Genomic DNA, 22,015 nt, shown 5'->3' with positions numbered 1-22,015 from the left:
GGCTCAGCAGATCTCAACACTTTACTTGCTGTGATCTGCTTCACTTGGCCTTATGATTCAAATTTTATTGAACATTACTTGCAGAGATCCTGACTTTTGCTGCGAGAAGCCAGATGCTTGGGCAGAGGAGGCTGTTGAGGTCCTGGTGATTACCTGTTATTAGGAAAGATGCATAGGTGCTGTATTTGGTTCTCATTTAATCAATGCCAACAATATTTCCAGTTTTATTCTTGATTAGGGTCTGTGGGGAGGATCACTTGGGGTGTTTAGTCTGGATAACAAAGTGTCCCGTTTCTTGGTGCTGCTTTTATACAAGATCCTGCATCACTTCCAATGTTATCACTTTATCAGTTCAAAACTGTTATTACTTTATTTCGCTCTGTTGATTTGTTTTCCTGGATAATGAATATTTTTTGGCAGGGAATTTCTGCCCTCAGTAGGTTGAAGGAGCTTGTTGCTCTTGTTGCATTAAGTACTTGGGATGCCTAATGGGGAATACGTCTTGCTCATCAGTAGTATTATCATACCATAGATGATATTTTTGTCTATTTCTCACAAGAGCAGTACAGGCAATCCTCATATAACATGATACTTCTACAACACTGTTTTGCTCTAACACGATTGATAAATTGTGTTAAGGGCTTTGATCCTGTAAACAAGCTTCCTAAATTAAAAGCACATTGTGTTGCCCTCTCAAAGCAGGTTGGCTTTGAGGAATTGGAGGAAGAAGGTTTAGAAGAGTTGCTTCAGTCTCATGAAGAAGAACTTTCAACTGAAGAACTGCAACAACTTGTTGCTGGAGGGCAAGTGGAAGGTGAGGAAGACAGCGAAGATGAATTCCTGAAAACCACCATAAAACAGCTTTCTACTTCATTCTATTTTCATTTGAGAAAAGTATGCAATGGCTAGAAGGTAATGATTACAATGCAGAAAGAAGCAGAAGAGCACTTCATACAATTCGATCTGCTATGGAGACATATAAGCAGCTGCTTTGTGAAAGAAGGAAGGTAGCAAAACAACAGAAACTATCTTTTTATGAAAACACCCAAGAAAGACAGAAAATGAGCCACGGTCTTGTAGTTGTGGTGTTGACCACATTTTGTTCAGAGCCCTCATCTGCATCTCCTCCACCTCCCAGTTCCGATAATGATGACAATCTGCTGCCACTTTCCACATAATTCCACTGCTTCAACCTTTTCTCTCATGCCCTTTCCCTCAAGCTGTCTTCATTTATTTATAAGGTAGGAATCTAAATTTAAATGACTAAATTATTAATTTTGCATTTTTCAATTGTGTAAGTGTTTTATTACAATTATTTATTGTTTGGACACACATTTGTACCAAAACATTACCAATCTTGGATGGTCGGCACCTAACCCTATTTTTCCCAAAAAGCCATGTTATTTATATTGCATGAGGGTTTCTAGGAACATAACTATTGTGTTATACAAGGGCTGGGTGTATATTTGCTCAGTTATTAAACATTTATTTCACTGACTGGAGCACTATAAGCACCTAAATTTTGTGTAAAAATTGACTAACAAAGGTGCAAAATTCCAACGTACTCTATGCCAAATATCAATATCTTGATATATTTTAAGAATGTTAAAAATGTATTTCCTGAATATACTGATCGTTGATATCCTTAGTCGCGTCTTGCTATGTTCGTGAGTGTTGTGCAATAACAATAGGATAACGTTTTTTGTATATTTTCTAAGGATCAGTTTTTTCTAAAGTCTGGTGTTCGGTCACAGAGCACAGTTTGGGAAATGCTGGCTATTTTTATGTAAATAAGAAAATGGTTTAGCAATTAAGAAACAGTACATAACAGTGCATATCAATAACATAATAAAAATATATATTGATATATATCAATATACAGGAACTCCATGACAGAGGCATTTTCTTATTAAGGGTTGCATTCCTCGGAATTTCCCCCATGTGTGTGCAGCACTCGCAACTGGACTCGCTGAATTGATTGAATCAAAAAAAATGTTTGACGAACATGTAAATAGAATTATTTATTGTATTTATTCCATTTATCTCATGCGCGGAAAAAATTAAAGTGTGCAATTTAAAAAAATTATAAAATTACAAAAAAGAGAGGAGACAGACATAACATCAGTAAGTTTTTCCTCTCGAGCATTGTTGCCAGAGTCGACGTCTTCAGCTGATAAGTACACCGCTGTGGAGGTTGAGGGCTGTGGAGATTTAGATGGGGTCGGCCGCTCAACCTTACGAAAGAACATATTAATGGATGACTGGACAATGGCTTTTTTCTTTTCATCATAGATTTCTTTGTAGCAAGCAAGCATATCATACCCCTCTGCTAACTTTTAAGAATCATTCGCTGTCAGGATCCATTTTCCCAAACCTCGCCATTGCCATCTCTTCAGTGGTGAAGTGTCCGGCTCTTCATTTGGTTCATCTTGAGCTTCGTCAACATTTTCTTCTTTCACTATTGCTGCCTGCAAGGTGTCTCCGTAGCCAGGTGGGAAGGAGCAGCAGTGCGTAGCACACGCTTCTTGATTAGACCAGGGTTCGAGCCAGTCACCACCAAATTCGGAGGATGTGGAAAGGTCAAGGGAATGACCACCGCATATTCCCGGAGCAATATGGCCTTAGTTGCTAATGCTCCTAAAAACCAAACAACAAACAAACAAACAGCTGCCTGCAAGTCTAAGTTCTTCGTTAGATAATTCCTTTTCTTCTAACTCCTCCACATCTTTGGCATTAACCTTCAACTGAAGTGGCTCTGCATCCTTTACAATCTTATTTGTAACCTCTTCATATGATTCATCTTTTTCAAAGATGAATCATATGAAAAGGTTACAGATTACCTTAGAGGTTACCTTCGACGCCTTTTATGTGCCGTGGCATATTTTCTTCCATGTGCCATTTAAACAACTTTTAATAATTTTCGCCTAGGCCTTATTAATGTTTAAGATGCCGTGGTAAATATTGTAAGATTTCCAAGTCTCTTAACGAAAAATTTTTCGTATGCTTTTAAATTCGAAATAACACCCTGATCCATAAGTTGGATGAGTGAAGTCGTGTTTGGCGGTAGAGATATGACTCTCACATTCGAATTGAAATCATCTAGATGTGTAGGATGTCCAGGAGCATTATCTAATAGAAGCAAAATTTTGAAAGGAACGTCATTGTCTTTACAATAATTTTCAACCTCGGGAATGAAGCATCATTTCAACCAATCTTCAAAGAGATTTTGTTATCTATGCGCTCTGGTTTGATCAGAAATGCACAGGTAGGATGGCTTTATTGATGCCCTTAAATGCACAAGGATTTCCAGAATGGTATACAAGCATTGGTTTTAATCTGTAATTCCCGCTGCATTAGCCCCAAGCAAGCTCGTGACCCTATCTTTTGATGCCTTAAAACCAGGCATTATATTTTTCCCTTTGGCAATGTATGTTCAATCCGGCATTTTTTTCAATACAGAGCTGTCAACGTTAAAAATTTTCTGTGCTGAATAGCTGCCTTCATCAATTTTTTCCAACATGTCACAAAATTTCTCTGCAGCTGCAGAATCGGCACTGGCGACTTCACTGCATACTTTAACATTGTGGAAACCAGCGCAATACTTGAACCTATTAAACCACCCGTTGCTTGCCACGAACGTGGGTTGGGATTCACCGTACTTATCCTTAATATCTTTATAAATACTTGTTGCTTTTGCTTGAATGGTCATTAGACTTAGGGTACACTCGCTTCTGAATCCGATTTTCCATCCATATTATTAACAGCTGTTCCATCTTCGATATAGCACCTGAATGTTGTTTTGTGATTACTGTTGATCTTAAATGTGTTGATCCTTTAACCTGTTCTTTTGTACGTGCACGGTCCTTTAAAATAGTATTCACTGTTGAAGCAGCGAGACCTAATTACCTTCTGCAATAGATGACAAACTTTGTCCTACTTCGTACTTCTTAATCATTTTCATCTTCATTTCTAAATCAATTTTGTTTCATTTCCTGGCACTGCCAGCACTTGCACTTTCCATTGGTTCCTTTCCCTTCATCATTGTAATATGTAAATAGGAATGAAGAGAAATTTCTGAAAATTTGTTTTTTATATGATTGAAGATTTCAGTGAAGGGAATACATTTCACCTTAATAGTGTAAAAACCCACACAATTGCAGTTATCGGTATTATTGTAAATGCAATAAGATAGTTTACTACCCGTTTATAATTATATGCACTAATAGAAAAGTGCAATAAACTGGAAAGTGCAAATTGTTTTTGTTTTTTGGTCGTGACCTCCAGAAATGTGCTTTAGAAAAATACTACAAAATGTTTAAAATTGATTCTTGTAAATACAGTGAAATTTTCAACTTCCAAGGACTTGGAACAAATTACAAAAAAAAAAAAAAAAAAAAGTGTTATTATGGTATTTTCACAATATCTCCATTTCTTCCTACGGGATACAAATTAAATTTCCACGATTTTTTTTAAGTTTGTGCTGACCAGCAAAAACTTACGTAAAGTCGAATTTTCGTAAGTTGAGTATTACGTAAGTCGGGGAGCTCTGTATATTAATTACACTTGTTTTACTTACTGTCAGTTAGTATTTAGAAGTATTAAATAGTAGTTAAAAAAAAAAAAAAGAAAAGAGATTACAGTACTCCCATTATATTGCTCTCAAAGGGATCAATCCCATTTCACAGGATTGAACATGGGACAGAAATTAAAAAAAAAGTGTTAAAAGTGGGATAGCACTATAAATAGGAGTATTGTAATGGGAGCTTACTATATATATTTTATAAAATGTATGAATGGACATGATTGATGTAGGAGAGTGTTAAAATGTATGTATTTTAACACTGATTTTGGGCTGCCTCTGGAGAAAAGGCACCTTTGCTTAGTGAGACTGCTTTTTCTTCTCTGTAGCTGATATTTGAAGGGTAGAAAATTTGTAAAATAAAACTAAGTGAAAGACCTAGAAGATTGCTATATTGACTCACTGAAAATCTCTCTCTCTCTCTCTCTCACACACACACACACACACACACACACACAGACACGGTGATTCAGAAATTTTTTTTTTGGCTGGTGCAGCAAAAGCCTCAGACTTCCTTGCACTGTTTGGCTAATAATAATAATAATATTAAAAATAAATCAAGAAACCATCTGAACAACGAGTCTTTCAGCATGTTTAAAGATGAAAATAAATTACAGCATACTCGCCTGATGTTGAGACTCGTTCAAGAAGTTCAGCAGCAAATGTCACATTAATTAATACCTAATTGGATGTTTGTTATGTTTTTTTTCAGTATTAATCAATAATATTTCAAAAAATATATTTTTTTAATAAAACAACTTCCCACTCTATTATTCCATTTCTTAAAAGACTCTCCCCTTTCCCTCAGCTTGGGGTATGGCTCTTTGGATTTTTTTTTTTTTTATTAGATCAAAAATGGCTCTTCACTCAAAAAAGGTTGCTGACCCCTGCCTTAGATGTTATAGGCATTGTGACATTTGCAGTGGTCGGTATTTGAATCCTTTTGGAAATTGGAGGAATTCTTAAAAATTTGTTCAGTTGGAACTGTAGTTGATGATCTCAGGTGGAAAAAATAAGGATTTCCCTGTGATTATTCCAGGTTTTACAGCCTGTATGTCATGAAAATTGATCCTCGAACATGTATGCTGGCAATGCACACAGTGCAGTATGGCCTTAGGTGTGCACTATGAATATCATAGTAATAATAACCTTAATGCTCTTGATGAGGTGTCTTTATATAATTATTATAATTTTTGAGAACTTTGGTTTGGCTGACATTTGATTTTGTTGCATTTAATTTCAGCTTTTGCATTGGTCAGGCTTAGAAAAGTGGCAAGACAGATGATGAATAAAAATTTGCTCACAGGTGCAAAACACATGAGCTGGTTCCACGCGGCTTTCGGGTGAGAATGCCTTTCAATGATGACCATCTGGGGAGAGTTACTAAACTCTATCAAAGAAAAGTTCTAAGTATTTGGATTTCTAAATTATATAATGATCTGAGAGGTATTAGAAGTCGTATTGAACTGATGTGGGAAAACATTAATACCAATTTAACCCCAGTGCATGGTGCGTTGGTCTTGAGAGTAGTGGCAGATAAAGCAACTAGGGTTGCTGAGGTTTACAAGCGCAGGCAAATCAACAAATTCAATAGAATTGTTAGAGGAAACAATTTACTAGAGAACAGGAGGAAGTATTGAGCCTGGGTCCAAAGTTTCTTTAGCTCCTGCCAGACCTCCCATTGCAGAGATAGCTATGGGAGTGGAAAAAGCCATCAACAAGCTACCTGTTACCCAAGCTGATGAGATACGGGTTAGGGTTGCGGCTATTCTGAGTCAGACCAGGACAGCACATTCTAATCTCAGTCATAAACATGAAAGAGCATTAAGACAACTTAGAAAAGATGAAGATATCATAATGTTACCTGCCGACAAAGGCAGATCCACAGTGGTACTGAATAAGGATGATTATTGTGCTAAAGCTCTGGATCTTTTACAGGATAGCAACATATATAAAGTTACCCATCGAAATCCGTTAGCTGGTTTGGAGAGACAAGTCAACATCATCATACAGGGATGGCATAAGGCTGGTAAAATAACCAAAGAAGTTTATTGGTCTCTTCATGCCTCAGGTTGTCGATTACCCCGGTTTTATGGCCTCCCAAAGACGCACAAGGTCGGCATTCTGTTGAGACCTATAGTATCATTTGTGGGTAGTCCCACTTATGCTTTATCTGGATTTTTAGCTGGAGTCATCTCTCCTATAGTGGGACGCTTTAGTTTAGTAATCAGGAACAGCAAGGAATTTGTGAACTTTATAAGAAGCCAATCTATAGGTGAAGACGAACTCATGATTTCGTTTGACGTGGTATCCTTGGTCACATGTATCCCCATTGAACATGGGGTGCATTGTGTAAGATCGGCCTTGGAACGGGATGATTGCTTTAGTGCTAGATCTTCACTAAGCATTGATGATATTTGTAAAGGTGTTGAATTTTGCCTCGCAAGCACTACCATGGTTTTTCAAAAAGTTATGTATAAGCAGGTCCATGGGTTCCCCCATCAGTGCCATTGTGGCCAATTTGGCAATGGAGGAACTGGAAACTAGGGTTTTTCATCAGTTGGATTTCCCCATGCGCGAGTGGAGATATGTGGACGATATATTCACTATTTTAAAAAAGGGAAAGGAAGATGAGGTGCTCAATTTACTCAACAGCTTTTCCACATTTATACAATTTACCTCAGACGTGGAAGAAGCTGGGTCCCTCCTGTTTCTGGATGTCTTGGTAAGCAGAGATGGATCTAGATTAAAAACAACGATCTATAGAAAGCCTATGTGCCGTGGCCAATTTGTTCATTATAGCTCAGCACAGGCTTATCATCATAAGAACAGTGTAGCCAGGGCATTGTTGAATAGGGTGGGGACCCACTGTGGTACCCCTGAAGAAAAGGAAATGGAAATTTGCAGAGTCACGGCAGACCTCAGGAAATGTGGATACCTTCAGAGGGTCTTGGACAAATATATTCATAGGGCTGAGTCCAATCGTAGGGAGTCGCCTGCCCCTGTAGCTACTGCATACATTCCTTACTATCCGGGCCTTTCAGAACGCATTGTACGGGCATTGCGGGAGTGCCAGACTCGCTGTGTGCAATTTCGGTGTCGGAGGTTGCGCACAGTGATATCCCAAGTTAAAGATCCCATAGCCCAGGACAATACTAGCAATGTGGTCTATGAGATTAAGTGCCCGGATTGTGAGGAGTGTTATGTGGAGGGAAACGGGGAGATGTTTAAAGGACCGTCTGGGGAACACACGACCGCTATCAAGACTGCTAACTATGCGAGGTCTGCTGTGGCAGAGCATTTCTGGGAAAAGCAGCATCGGATCTCCCCTGAAGACGCGGTCATTACTGACCGCGCCCATGGATTTTGGGAACGCAAGTGGCTCGAGAGCTTGCGAATCAGTTCATCCAGTCACAATACTATTAATAGGGACAGGGGGATCCGTTTACACCCCCTGTTTGAGGCAGTTGTCCTCAGAAGGGATGACCGTTTCTGTTTGACACGCTCCCGAGCCACTTCAGTTTCCGATACGCGCATGGAGAATGTAGATCATGTGTCTGATGACCACGTGCATGAGTGCCATGGACTTGCTACTTAAGGATGTGTCTTAGCACTAGTAGTATGCTGTTGAAGAAGGAGACGGCAGTCTCCGAAAGCTCCAGGTTTCATTGTTTTATCGCTTTTAACCCAGTTTATTTTAGATAATTTTATTGCTTTTAACTATATTTTAACCTATGTATAAATGTAGTGCAAATGCATCAGAAATACATAGCTATATCTGAATAAATCAGAATATTGGTAAAACGGCATCGTTTTAAGTTATATCTCATATTGTGAATACTTTCACAACGAGTTGCCATGATATTGCACTACTTTGAATAAGTAACGCTTCACCTATGGAGAAGACTAATGTTACTTATTCTCAGATGGATACTACCACCCAGACGGCACCGTTTCAGGGCTATTTGGCCCTTCTTCGGTGGGTGGGTAGGTACCCGAGTGATGCAATGATGGCAAAACAGTTATGAAGTAACTCCACAATATGAGAGATGCCTGATGGTGTATCATGTATTTAGACTCAAGCATTTAGGGCATAAGCCTCAAGCTATGAAGGAGTCTAGACTATGTATAAATATAGTGCAAATGCATCAGAAATACATAGCTATATCTGAATAATTCAGATATAGCTATGTATTTGGTAAAACGGCATCGTTTTAAGTTATATCTCATATTGTGATATACCTTCACGAGTTGCCATGATATTGCACTACTTTGAATAAGTAACGCTTCACCTATGGAGAAGACTAATGTTACTTATTCTCAGATGGATACCACCACCCAGACGGCACCGTTTCAGGGCTATTTGGCCCTTCTTCGGTGGGTGGGTAGGTACCCGAGTGATGCAATGATGGCAAAACAGTTATGAAGTAACTCCACAATATGAGATATAACTTAAAACGATGCCGTTTTACCAATATTCTGATTTATTCAGATATAGCTATGTATTTCTGATGCATTTGCATATATTTATACATAGTCTAGACTCCTTCATAGCTTGAGGCTTATGCCCTAAACGCTTGAGTCTAAATACATGATACACCATCAGGCATCTCTCATATTGTGGAGTTACTTCATAACTGTTTTGCCATCATTGCATCACTCGGGTACCTACCCACCCACCGAAGAAGGGCCAAATAGCCCTGAAACGGTGCCGTCTGGGTGGTAGTATCCATCTGAGAATAAGTAACATTAGTCTTCTCCATAGGTGAAGCGTTACTTATTCAAAGTAGTGCAATATCATGGCAACTCGTTGTGAAAGTATTCACAATATGAGATATAACTTAAAACGATGCCGTTTTACCAATATTCTGATTTATTCAGATATAGCTATGTATTTCTGATGCATTTGCACTATATTTATACATAGTCTAGACTCCTTCATAGCTTGAGGCTTATGCCCTAAACGCTTGAGTCTATATTTTAACCATATTGTAACTATAATTTAATCATTGTATTTTATTTTCATCACATTTCACTGTATGTTATTTTATTTATTTTATAGTAAATTTTCAGTTTAATTTTTTGGCTGGTGTTTATCATTAATTATTATAGTATAGATGATGAATGACTTTGGTGGATTGGTGGAACCTTCTGTTGGTGTTTTATTTTATTTTACTAATTTTTTAACCATTTGAACATTGTAGCCATAGTGGTGACAAGGTAGTTTTAGCAAGCATTATTGTTTTTTTTTCAGTGCTTTTCAAAATAGTGGTGTTAAAGTTGTGCTATTAAGTATTGTTAAGAAAAATAAGAATAAAAATACAGTTCCTGCTAGAGTTGACATGAGTGTAATCTATAAACTGAGCATGTAATTGGGTAGAAATCTACCTGATTAATGACTACAGTTAAAACCTTAACAAAAATTCTTAAACACACACTTAAAGCAGTAATGATTCTTTAATGTATTATTCCCATATATTAAATTAAGTAAACTTAAATGTCCATGTTAAATTAGGAATATTAAAAAAAAATGCTTTCCTTTGTTATAAAAGTAATAAACTTTTATTAAGAAGTGTTATCCTATATGATTCTGATAATTTGAAGGATAAGTCTGACTGTTTCTTTCTTTCTTTTTTTTTTTTCCAGAGCTCATATGAAGGAGAAATTTTTAGCAGATTTAAGGAAAGCTAGGGAAACCAGCACAGGAGAAGATTTAACTCAAGTATGATATGTTTTTATGTGATCTATTTTTGAACAACCCTTTAAAAGTTGTTCGAAAGAGGCATATGATAGAAGAAAGCAAGCTTATGCAGCATTAGCCAAAATAAAAAAAAAAAAAAAAAAAGCCTCCCATTTCACCCCTCCATTCGTTCTAAATGCCTGTCCAGCTCAGCCTTAAATTTATTTATTTGTCGCCTCTGTAGCCAGGTGGGCAGGAGCAGCAGTACGTAGCACACGCTTCTTGATGAGACCGGGGTTCAAGCCCTTGCCCACCAAATATGGAGGATGCAGAAAGGTCAGGGAATGACCGCCGTATATCCCCGGAGCAATATGGCCTTAGTTGCTAATGCTCCTAAAAATCAAATAACAACAAACAACTTAAATTTATTTAGGCTATCAACTTCCACAACAGAAGATGGAAGTCTGTTCCACCAATCATCTACCTGCTGCCTAAAGGCAAATTTCCGCACATCTATTCTACAACTGTCTTTCTCAGTTTGCATCTGTGCTCCCTCAGGTTCTTAATCTGAGCAAGAGGAAGAATCCCATCAGCAATTCAGCTTGCTCAACCCATTCAATGCCTTATACGCCTCAATCAGATCACCTCGCAGGTGCCTACTCTCCAGGTACTGCAATTTGCAGAACTTAAGCCATTCTTGGTAAGAACACCCCTTTGTTCTCCTCACCAATCTTGTTGCCCTCCTTTGTACTCATTCTAGCAACTCTACATCCTTCCTAAAAATGAGGCCTCTCATTAGACCACATCTTACATTAGGCCACATCTTATATACATAAGATGTGATCATAAAATAATAATACTTTAAATTACTTTAAAATTATAAAATTACTTTAAAACATTAACAAATGACTTTAAAATATAGTTTATTCCATATTATATATTACATATGATTTTCCTATCCTGCTATGAGATAATTGTTGCAAATTGGACAGTTCGTCTCTTCTTCTCTATTGATTGTTCCATCCCACAGGTGTTCATTTGAGCTGAGCTCTGATGACTGTGGAGGCCATTGCAGTAGGCTGAATTTACTGATGTTCCTGGAACCAGGAACTAATAATAGTGGATTATCTTATAAAATAATAGTGGATTGTCTTGTTGGAAGAACCCATTTGTAGATAGGTGCACTGTGCCTGTCTACATTGTGCCTGGTTAAAAACGATTTCCAGATAATCTGTGGCAACCAAATATTGCTCCACTGGTACAAAGGAGTTCAATATGCACCATAAAAAAAATTCCCAGCACACCATTACACCACCACCAGTCTGCATTGTTGGCACTTAGCAAAATGGGCTCTTGCACTGATGCTATTTTTGCCTTTTTTTTTTTATGAGAGGAGTGGTACCCAGTTTTCGTCACTGATTGTAAAGTGTGACAAGTTTGAAATGATGAGCGTTCTGAAATGCCTCTGTACTTACCACTGTTGTACTGGGTTGTTATTTTACTGATTACAAGTCTTGTCATTTTCTGTTGGTCTCGCATCATTGAGGTGTTTCCAACTACGGGACTGCTGATGGCTGGATGTTCTTTGGTTATTGGGCCAATCTTGATACACTCAAGACAGTCATACGTGAAAACCTGTCCTGGATTTTCACATATGGCTGGTTACTATGCTGGTATCTTGTGGACTGCTATGTCATAGCCAAAGTCACTCATCTCTTTTTGTCTTGTCCACTAATGCACTGAATTGTGCACACACAAAATATCCCTACATTTTATATTGGGCATTTCAAACATGTAATTCTGTTATTGAAAGAGTGTTCCATTTTCGTGAAATAGGTAAGTGTATATAATAAAATGAATATCAGATGTATTACCACTTTTTAACTTCTTTACACAATCAAAACTTACACCTTTGTTTGGTAGCCATAGCAAACTGCTATTAAAAAACAAAAAAAATTGAATACTACATGTTCTTATATATCAAAAAATTGGTGCACACTTATGAAATACATATAAAGCAATGATCCAAAACATTATGACCAGCGAGTTGTTATGCAAATCGAAGAACTGCAGGTGAACTACGGTGCTTGCACTGGTCGGGACACAGTATAAAAAAACATCTGTTACTGAGCTCTGTTAATCAGTGTTACTCTTGTTCTTCACATGGGGAAAGGCAGTGGACTTAAACGAGTTTGACAAAAGCCAAATTGTAATAGCCAGACAACTGGGTCAGAGCATATCTGAAATGGCATGGCTGGTGGGATGCTCGTGGTCAGCCGCGGTTAGTACCTAACGAAAGTGGTCCGAGGAGGGGGGAACCCACGAATCGCGGTGAGGTGTTGGACGACCATGGCTCGAGGTGAGTGAAGGCTCTCCTGGATGATATGAAGGGCAGCTGTGGCGCAACTTGCCGGTAATTGGGATGCTGGTGATGGGAGTAATGTGTCACAACACACAGTACATTGAATTCTGTGTGAAAATGGGACTGCGTAGCCGCAGGCTGCTCAGAGTATCCATGCTAACCACAGTTCACTGGTGACAGTGCCTACAATGGGCATGCGAGCATCGAAACTAGACTTGGAGTGATTGGAAGAAGGTCGTCTGGTCTGATAAATCATGTATCCTGTTGCATCATGTGGAAGACCGGGTATGTGTGCGTCGTTTACCTGAGGAAGTGATGGTGCCTGGATGCACCGTGGGATGAAAACAAGCCGGTGGCAGCAGTGTCATGCTTTGGGTGATGTTCTGCTGGGATACCTTGGGTCCAGTCATTCACGTGCCCAGCACTCTGATGTCTACCACCTGCTTAAACATCATTGCTGACCAGGTACACCCCTTCATGGCAATGGTCTTCCCCTCTGGCGGTGCTGTCTCTCAGCAGGATAATGCACCATATCACACTGCCCGGATTGTTCAAAACTGGTTCGCAGAACATGAGGAAGACTTCCAGGTATTGCCCTAACTTCCAAATTCCCCAGAAAGGTAGGCTATAATGTTTTGGCTAATTGGTGTAAATCTGTATATAAAAGAATATTTTGGAAAATAGTTTTCTCACGTGCACACTTTTTGCTTTCAGCAAGGCGAGGCTAATTGCTATTGCGTCATGCTAGAACAAAGTGATTGACAGGTCTGTCTCAAAGACCACGCCTAGGCACGTCACTCTTAAATTAAGCTGCATATACCACAGAAATGATTCATTACCTGATAGCATTCATTTGCATTATGACATCACACAATGTTGACAGTTCAGCCAATTGTGAGGTTTAATTTTAGAATTCTACATGTCTCAAGGCAACGATTCAATTTTTTCAAAAGTTTCTTCAGCTATTAGCAATGTTGTTAATAATGGCAGTAACAGAAAAGAGAAAGGTAGTATCAGAAATGCTGAGAAGAAAAGGAAAGATCTTGAAAAGATCTTTTCCTATGAAGCAGCACTTAAAAATCCTCATATTGAAGAAAACAAAGAAATTTTATTAAGTTAAAGGCTTCACATTTAAGAAAGGAAAGATATGAAAAGAGCAAAAAAAATGAATCGCAAATTGTTGATAGCTCTACTGAAACTCCAATTGTTAATAAAAAAAAAAAAAAAAAAAAAGAAAAAATTGTAAAAAATTACAAAGTGGTAAAAGACAAATGATCAAATAGATTCCTGAAAGTATTCACAGTTCAGGAATTTTAATACATAATATTTTTGGAAGTATTGAAACTCGTTTGGAAGAAAAGTTTCAGTTTAGCCACGACAAATAATATTGTTCTCTGAATGAAAAAATTTTTATCCAAAATTAAGATTCTAGGACAGTTAACACCTGAAACACTTTATTCTCTGAAAGGTAAACACAGTTGTTATGGTTTTAAAAAACTTAGATATAAAAAATGGAATTTGTAGTGGTACAAGACTATAGTGAAAATAAGGAAGAAATATTTGGTTTGTGAACATGTTACAGGTGACTGAGCTGGATCGAAAGCATATTCCACAGATTCATATATATTCAGAAGAAGGGAAATATAATTTCATTTTTCAACAAACAGTTTCCTGTGAAATTGGCTTTTTAGCATTAGCATTAGTAGAGGCATTTGATGCAAGAAAGCAAGCTTATGCAGCATCAGCCAAAAAAAAAAAAAAAAAAAAAACCACTTCCACTTCACCCCTCTGTTCGTTCAAAATACCTGTCCAGCTGAGCCTTAAACTTATTTAGGCTATCAACCTCCACCACAAGGGATGGAAGTCTGTTCCACCAACCAACCACCCGCTGGCTAAAGGCAAATTTCCGCACGTCTATCCTACATCTGTCTTTCCTCAATTTGAATTTATGCCCTCTCAGGTGATTTTTCTGAGCTAGAGGAAGAATCCCATCAGCATTGAGCATGCTTAAACCATTCAAGGCTTTATACACCTCTATCAGATCACCTCGCTGGTGCCTAGTCTCCAGACACTGTAATTTGCAAAACTTAAGCCTTTCTTCGTAAGAGCACCCCTTTGTTCCATTCACTAATCTTGTTGCCCTTCTCTGTACTCGTTCCAGCAGCTCTACATCCTTCTTGAAATGAGGCCTCCAGACCTGTATACAGTACTCTAGGTGTGGCCTGACCATCGCCTTATACAATGGAATAATCACCTCCTTATCCCTGCTGGAAAAATTCCTGTATATCATTGACAATACTCCATGAGCTACTCTTGCAGCCCGTCTGCACTGCTCAGAGAACTTCATATCTGCCTGCACAACCACCCCCAAGTCCCTTTCATTCTCTACCACTGTCAGTGTTGTACCACAGAGTTGATATGTTGCTCTGGGGTTGCTGTTTCCCATGTGTAGTACTTTACATTTGTCAATGTTAAACTTCATTTGCCACCTCTCAGCCCATCTGCTCAACCTTTCCAGATCCTGTTGCAGCAGCATAGTGTCAGTAGTGTCCTTGACAACCCTGCCAACCTTTGTATTGTCTGCAAACTTGGACATTTTAGTATGACAATAAACAGAAGTCGAGGTCAAACATTATCTAAGGTTGGTGTTAACTTAACATCACCATGTTTTTCGCATGGACAATTGTACATTGCATTTAGTAGAGTGAAGGCAGCTAAAAATCTTTATATTAACAGAAAACAAATCAAAAAACAATAAAAAAACAAAAAAATTGGACAAGGAATGTTGTTTATAATCAGATATATAAATGATGGTTTTGTTATTAATTTGATTTGATAATAAAATATAATATAATTTTTGTACATCTTTTGATAAAAGGGGATGTCGTGGGTCCCCCCACTAAAAAATTTAAAATATAAAAATGTATAATTCAGGTTCGTGTGACACACGTCAGAGGGGAACGAAGCGACCTTCTGACTTGTATTACAAAAAAAATAAAATCTTTAATTTCCAACAAATATTGACACTAGAGAAAAACCACTGTTGGATTTGGCACACAAAAATACATATAAGAAAGAGCTAATTATAAACTGACTTTTTTTTTTTTCCTTTGTAATGTACGTGTTCTGGCACTCTTCTGGTAAGTTTTGGCAGAAGGTGGATCTGTATTACAATTTGGCAGGTATAAAACTCTTAAGGCTGAACAAATTGGATATAGTGTGAAAAAAAAAAAATAATGAGAATGGAAGGTCTTATAGGAAGAACTGTGTGTGTGTGTGAGTGAGTGAGTGAACAATGGGTTTTCTGAAAAGAAAAAATTTTAAAGTCTTATGTTTAAAACAACAGCTCAACTTTATTCTTATTTTTACATAAATATATAATAATAACTTTATTTGTCCTCTATGATCAGTTTCTGAGTTTCCGTAAAACAGACCCTCTGGAACTGGTCGAAGGACCCCCAAGGGGTGCACAGATCTCAGTTTGGGAAACAACACTGGGTTACAACATTTCTCATGGCGCCTCCGTAGCCAGGTGGGCAGGAGCAGCAGTGTGTAGCACATGCTTCTTGATTAGACCGGGTTCGAGCCTCTGACCACCATATACGGAGGATGCAGAAAGATCACGGAATGACCACCGCCATATCCCCGGAGCAATATGGCCTTAGTTGCTGATGCTCCTAAAAAACCAAATAACAAATAACAAACTTTTCTCATTACCCATTAAGTCAATACCTGCAGTAATGTGATACCTTTTAGGGCACTAGTAAACCCTGGGATTGAGACTATAAAAGATAATCCCTTAGACTCTTGTCCATCGGATCACCTGGTAACAAGATTAAGTGAACTGCAATATATATATATATATATATGTTTCACCCATAAAAAAAAATCAAGTTCTAACTGAAGTGATCTTTTGATGGTGATTTGCAAAAACAGCTGGCAAGTGTTTACATATTTGTTATTATTATTTACTATATAAAATTAATCTTAAAACAAAACTTTTTGAATTAGATCTAAGTTTGATTTACTAAAACTTTTAATTCCACTAAAAAATTAAGAATACCGTAATAATAACACTTAGTTATTGTCTTTGCAGTTATGGAAGAAGTTGTAAAAAAATACCATGAATCATTTGATTCCATTATGTGCATATTTCCAATTCAGAAATAAACATAATATCAACATAGGTTTTGAATGCTTTATTATCTTTAAACAATAAGTTTACCTATTTAACTATGCATCATGTGTTCAAGGAATACTTTAGTCTCAAGAATATTTGTTGATGCTGTTGAAGCAGATTAAGTTTTTTTAACTGTTAGCTTGAAAGGCTGTGTTAATGGCAGTTAAAAGCTTAGATTGCATTCTTGCCCTAATTTGAACAGCCTTGTTGGGGTATATACTGACTTGGAAATTAGGAAGGAAATTACAGGATTTGTGTGTGTTTTTGTAGGTGTTATAACTAATGTAGGAGAATTGAGACTGAGAAGGAAAGAAAATTACTGAACATTCTTCTTGACTGCTGAAATTAACCTATCTAACTGAAAAATTTCTGAAGAAAGTACTTCTAAAGCAGCTGCATGGGAAGTATTAGTTACAATGAGCATAAAAAGATCATTCTCAAATGGTTGATATTAATGCTAGAAGTATAAGTAATAAATTTGCTGAATATGTAGTACTGATTAAATCAACAAATAGGCACAAGAGGAATATTGGAAATAGTGTCTTACTGATATAATGCTGATATACTGTGCGCAGAATTTGAATATGGTAATTATAACATCCACAGAACGAATAGAAATGAAAGAACGGGAGGAGGTATTATGCTAGTAGTAGTAGTGGTGGTGGCATGTGATGCAAGAAAGCACGTGTATGAGCTTATGCAGCATCAGCCAAAAAAAAAAAAAAAAAAAAAAAACACACCATTCCCTCCAAATGCCTGTCCAATTCCTCCTTAAATTTATTCAACCTATCAACTTCCACAACGACAGATGGAAGTTTGTTCTAGCAATTAACCGCCTGCTGGCTAAAGGCAAATTTCCGCCCATCTATTCTACCTCTGTCTTTTCTTAATTTGAATTTATGCCCCCTTAGGTTCGTAATCTGAACAAGTGGAAGGATCCGATCAGAATTCAGCGTGCTCAACCCATTCAAGGCCTTATATACCTCAATCAGATCACCACGCAGGTGCCTAGTCTCCAGCCACTGCAATTTGCAGAACTTAAGCCTCTCTTGGTAAGAGGATCCCTTTATTCCCCTCACCAATCTTGTTGCCCTTCTCTGTACACGCTCAAGTAAATCTACATCCTTCCTAAAATAAGGCCTCAAGACCTGTATGCAGTACTCAAGGCGTGGCCTGACCACTACCTTATACAGAGGGATAATCACCTCCTTTTCCCTGCTAGCAAAATTCATATATATCATTGACAAAACCCCATGACCTGCCCTGGCAGCCTGTCTGCATTGCTCAGAAAACTTCATATCTGCCTGCACAATTACTCCCAGATCTTTTTCATTTTCTACCACCTTAAGTGTAGTACCACATAGTTGGTCCGTTTCTCTGGGGTTACTTCTACCCATATGCAGTACTTTGCATTTGTCAAGATTAAACTTCAGTTGCCACTTCTTAGCCCATCTGCCCAAATTATCTAGATCCTGTTGCAGTAGCACACTGCCTTTACTGTCATTAACAACCCTGCCAACCTTTGTATCATCTGCAAACTTCGACATTAAGCCTGATATACCTTCATCAGTATCATTGATAAATATACAAAACAACAGTGGACCCAACACCGAACCCTGTGGGACTCCACTAATAACGTTAGTCCACGAAGACCCATTGATTACTACCCTCTGTCTTCTCCCACTCAACCATCCTTTTATCCATTGTAGCAACTTACCCTTAATACCATTCTCCAATTTGTACAATAGTCTTTCATGCTCAACAGTGTCAAAAGCTTTTCTGAAATCCAAATAGATGATATCAAAATTATTTTTTGCATCCGGTTTCTTTGTAACCACATCATAATATCCTATCAAATTTGTCAGACAAGACTTTCCCTTAACAAACTCATGCTGTGTCTGAATTATTGCTGCAGTCTTGTCTAGATGATCCTGCAATGCATCTTTAACCAGTGACTCCATTATTTTACCCGGAACAGAAGTTAAACTAACTGCTCTGTAATTACTCGTGTCACCCTTTGATCTCCCTTTGTGAATTGGTGATACATTTGCACATCTCCAGCCCGTGGGAACCTCCCCTGAGTCCAAGGATGCTCTCATAATTATGGCCAAGCGTTTGCTTAGTTGCTTTGCCACTTCCTTTAATATAACTGGATAGATCCCATCCACCCCAGGTGCTTTTCTTATGTTTAACTTCAACAATTTCTCCTTCACTTTGCTCTCAGTTATTACAAAATCATTAAGTATCCTGCTACAATTTGATAACCTTCTGCCATTTCTAAACCTTAATAACTCCTCGTGTGTGAATGTAGATGCAAAATACTCATTCAGTTTGTTTGCTATCTTGGCAGGATCATCAACAATCGATCCATCAATATCAAGTGGACCAATCAGATTCATCCCCTTCCTTTTATAGTTTATATAAGTAAAGAAATCCTTGCTGTTTTTCTTAACATCTTTTGCCAAGGATTTCTTGTAATCTGCCTTCGCCTGCCTAACCTCCTTTGTAACCTGATTACAGACTAGCTTATATCTGCCATAGGCTTCTGAGTCGCTTGATAATTTATATGCGTCCCATGCATTTTTCTTCTCTGTTACGAGTCTCATTAGTTCATTTGATACCATTTAGGCCTAAACCTTGAACAATATTTCTTAATAGGTATGAAACGTTTAGTAGTTTCCACGATTAATTCCTTGAATGCTTCCCACTTAAAATTTTCTGTTGGTAACATCATCAGTTTATCCCACTGTACAGAATTTAAAACTTTCTGAGACCGCTGTACTCACCTTTTACGGAAGCAAAAACCCTTTACTTTACCCCTGATGGTAATTATATCTTTAAGTAAATCCCACATCAGTACACTGTGATCACTGCCACCTAGTGGTTCCTTTATCTGCAAATTCTTAATATACGAGCGATCACTGCTGATATCCAGATCAAGAGTATTACTCTCTCTGGTTGCCTCTCGAACATGCTGCTGCAGAAAACAATCATCCAATAAATCCACAAAAGTCTGACTAGTGTGTGAGTGAACAACCCACAAGTTCCAGTCAATATCTGGGAAGTTAAAATTCCCCATTATAAGACATTCTGATTTACTGGCCCACTCTATTTCTTTGTGTAATTGTTCATTGTACTCATTTGAGTCATTTTTAAATCGAGGCATCTGGATTCAACACAAGGATACATGTAACTGTCAAGTCAATCTGGTGAGACATAAGTGTTAAAACAAAAATGGCAGTATGAGTGTTATAGACCAGATGGTGAGTAAAATGCATATCCTTACAGACAACTAGAGTAGACCAGCAAATCAGAATTATTTTAAGGGAAGGTGGCTTGAATTTTGTAGAGATTGTTTGAACTTCTGAGATTCTGAACCGTTTCTGTGGTTAAGCTGAATAAATATTTTGCATCTGCATTCGAGGAAGTTTCTAAATTTAGGATACTAGTGGCTTAATCAATAATAGTTGGGAATTACATAGCTTCCAGCCTGCTGGGTTATTTATCTTTTTGCAAAAACTTTTTCTCTGTCTCTTTCATTTTTTTTTTTTTTTTTTGAAAAATAAAACTGCAATAAAATCCAAATTAAAAAAATTCTGTGAATTTTTTTTCTTAATTTCTTTAATGAATACAGTTGTGATTGAACACACAAATAGTTTGTCATAAATGTTCAGTTAGCTATAAAAACAAAGAGCAAACTTTATTCTGTAGGTTTTAATTTTCAGTGCATTGCATACGATACAGTTCAGTGATGATATTCTCCCTCGATTTAAAAAGCAATAAAGATTAATAAAAACTTAGTTTATTAAAAAACTAATATAATTAAAGATTTATTTTCTTTGAAAGTAAATTACTCATTTTCAGTTTCTGACTTGCCTTGCTTATAGTCTAGAAATAAGAGGCAAAAGACTACCCCTTCCATCAATAATTTAAAGCCATTTTCCTTATCAATTTGCAGTTACAAAAGACCAATGAGTTATAAGTGTAGTGACAATATGTGCCGATAATCAAAACTGATTGATGCAATAAAACTTTAACTTTAATATAATAATGTTTCAAGAACCAATTTGTCATATGATAGTATTATTTGGAGAATATACTTTTTGATCCAAATTGAAATGGCTCAATTCGAAATAAATGCAGGGGAACCCACAATTTCTGTAATTTGCAATATCATTGAAGATAAATGATATTTTCCCAGATCAGTAATGTCAATGTTTTTTTTTTTTTTTTTTTTATGTGAAACTGGGCACTCGTATGAAAGAAGAATGAAGTTTACAAGTGCATGAAATATAACAAGCTATCCTAAGTAATTCTTGGTATTTTAATAATCCTTTAAAGCAGCTGCATACCAGAGAATATTCAACCAGGTGAAGAAAAACTGAATTCATATCTTCCTGGTGCAGTTTTGGAAATGATCCTGGCAACCAAATCTGAACAGAAATGTCATTGTTATTAACAAAACTTTGACTCATAATTTCTGAAGAAGTGCGAAGTCAACTGTAGTATCTTTCTTGAAGCAGTTGTCTAAAAGGACAACCCAAACTTAAAGCCACAAAAAGAAAAATTTTAGCAAAGCTAGTGTTTAAATGCTATTTTAATATAATTTAATATTTAATATAAATTTGTTTTTTAATATAAAATGTATATTTTTTCAGTGAAATTTAATTTGCTTTTTCCAAAAAAATTCCTGTTTTCCTTCCTGCTTTTTGGGAAGACCTCCTGCAATTTGGTCGAAGAAGCTGAAGGGATAAATGAGAAAAAAAAAAAAATTGTTCTGTGAGTTAAAAGGTTGAACAGTAAGTGGATGCTGACTGGTTGTGGCACTTATTTGGACTGGTTTGAAAGAAGAGGGGTAGAATTATAGATGTAAATTCAGAATAACCATCCCATGGAAGTATCTGTAGAAAAGGCATGCAGCAGAAACAAAACGTCTATGAGATAGAGAGTGGAGAGACTTTATTAGAGGTGGGTCACTAATTAACCTAACTGTCTGTTTTGGAATGGAATCTAAAAGTCTGAGAGGGAGGTTTCGAGGACACTACCCCATATGTGGAAATAATATTCCATGGCAGGATGGAGTTGAGATTTGTACAGAGTGAGTAGCTGTTTGAAAGAAAAGTAACACCAAGAGCCAAAGAGAAAACCCAGTTCTTGAGATGCAGCAGAAGCAATATTTGTGATGTGCTTATGCCAGGAGAGCGATTAGAAGTT

General features: G+C 37.3%; 1 protein-coding gene across 6 annotated transcripts in view; it reads left to right on the top strand.

The window, feature by feature from the left end:
* Positions 1-22,015, top strand: part of Ask1 (apoptotic signal-regulating kinase 1) — an 843,483-nt gene that overhangs the window by 113,590 nt on the left and 707,878 nt on the right. For all 6 annotated transcript variants that reach the window (XM_090379009.1, XM_090379010.1, XM_090379014.1 and 3 more), the window contains one exon: positions 10,226-10,301. In XM_090379009.1, coding sequence (XP_090235135.1) covers positions 10,226-10,301 — 76 coding nt within the window. The remainder of the gene's footprint in view (positions 1-10,225; positions 10,302-22,015) is intronic.

This window comes from Mastigoproctus giganteus, chromosome 8, assembly GCF_048544385.1.
Source record: "Mastigoproctus giganteus isolate SK-2022 chromosome 8, ASM4854438v1, whole genome shotgun sequence".
NCBI classification, from domain to species: Eukaryota; Metazoa; Arthropoda; class Arachnida; order Uropygi; family Thelyphonidae; genus Mastigoproctus; species Mastigoproctus giganteus.
Note: the sequence above shows the minus strand (reverse complement) of the source record. Positions and strands in the feature narration are given on the sequence as shown.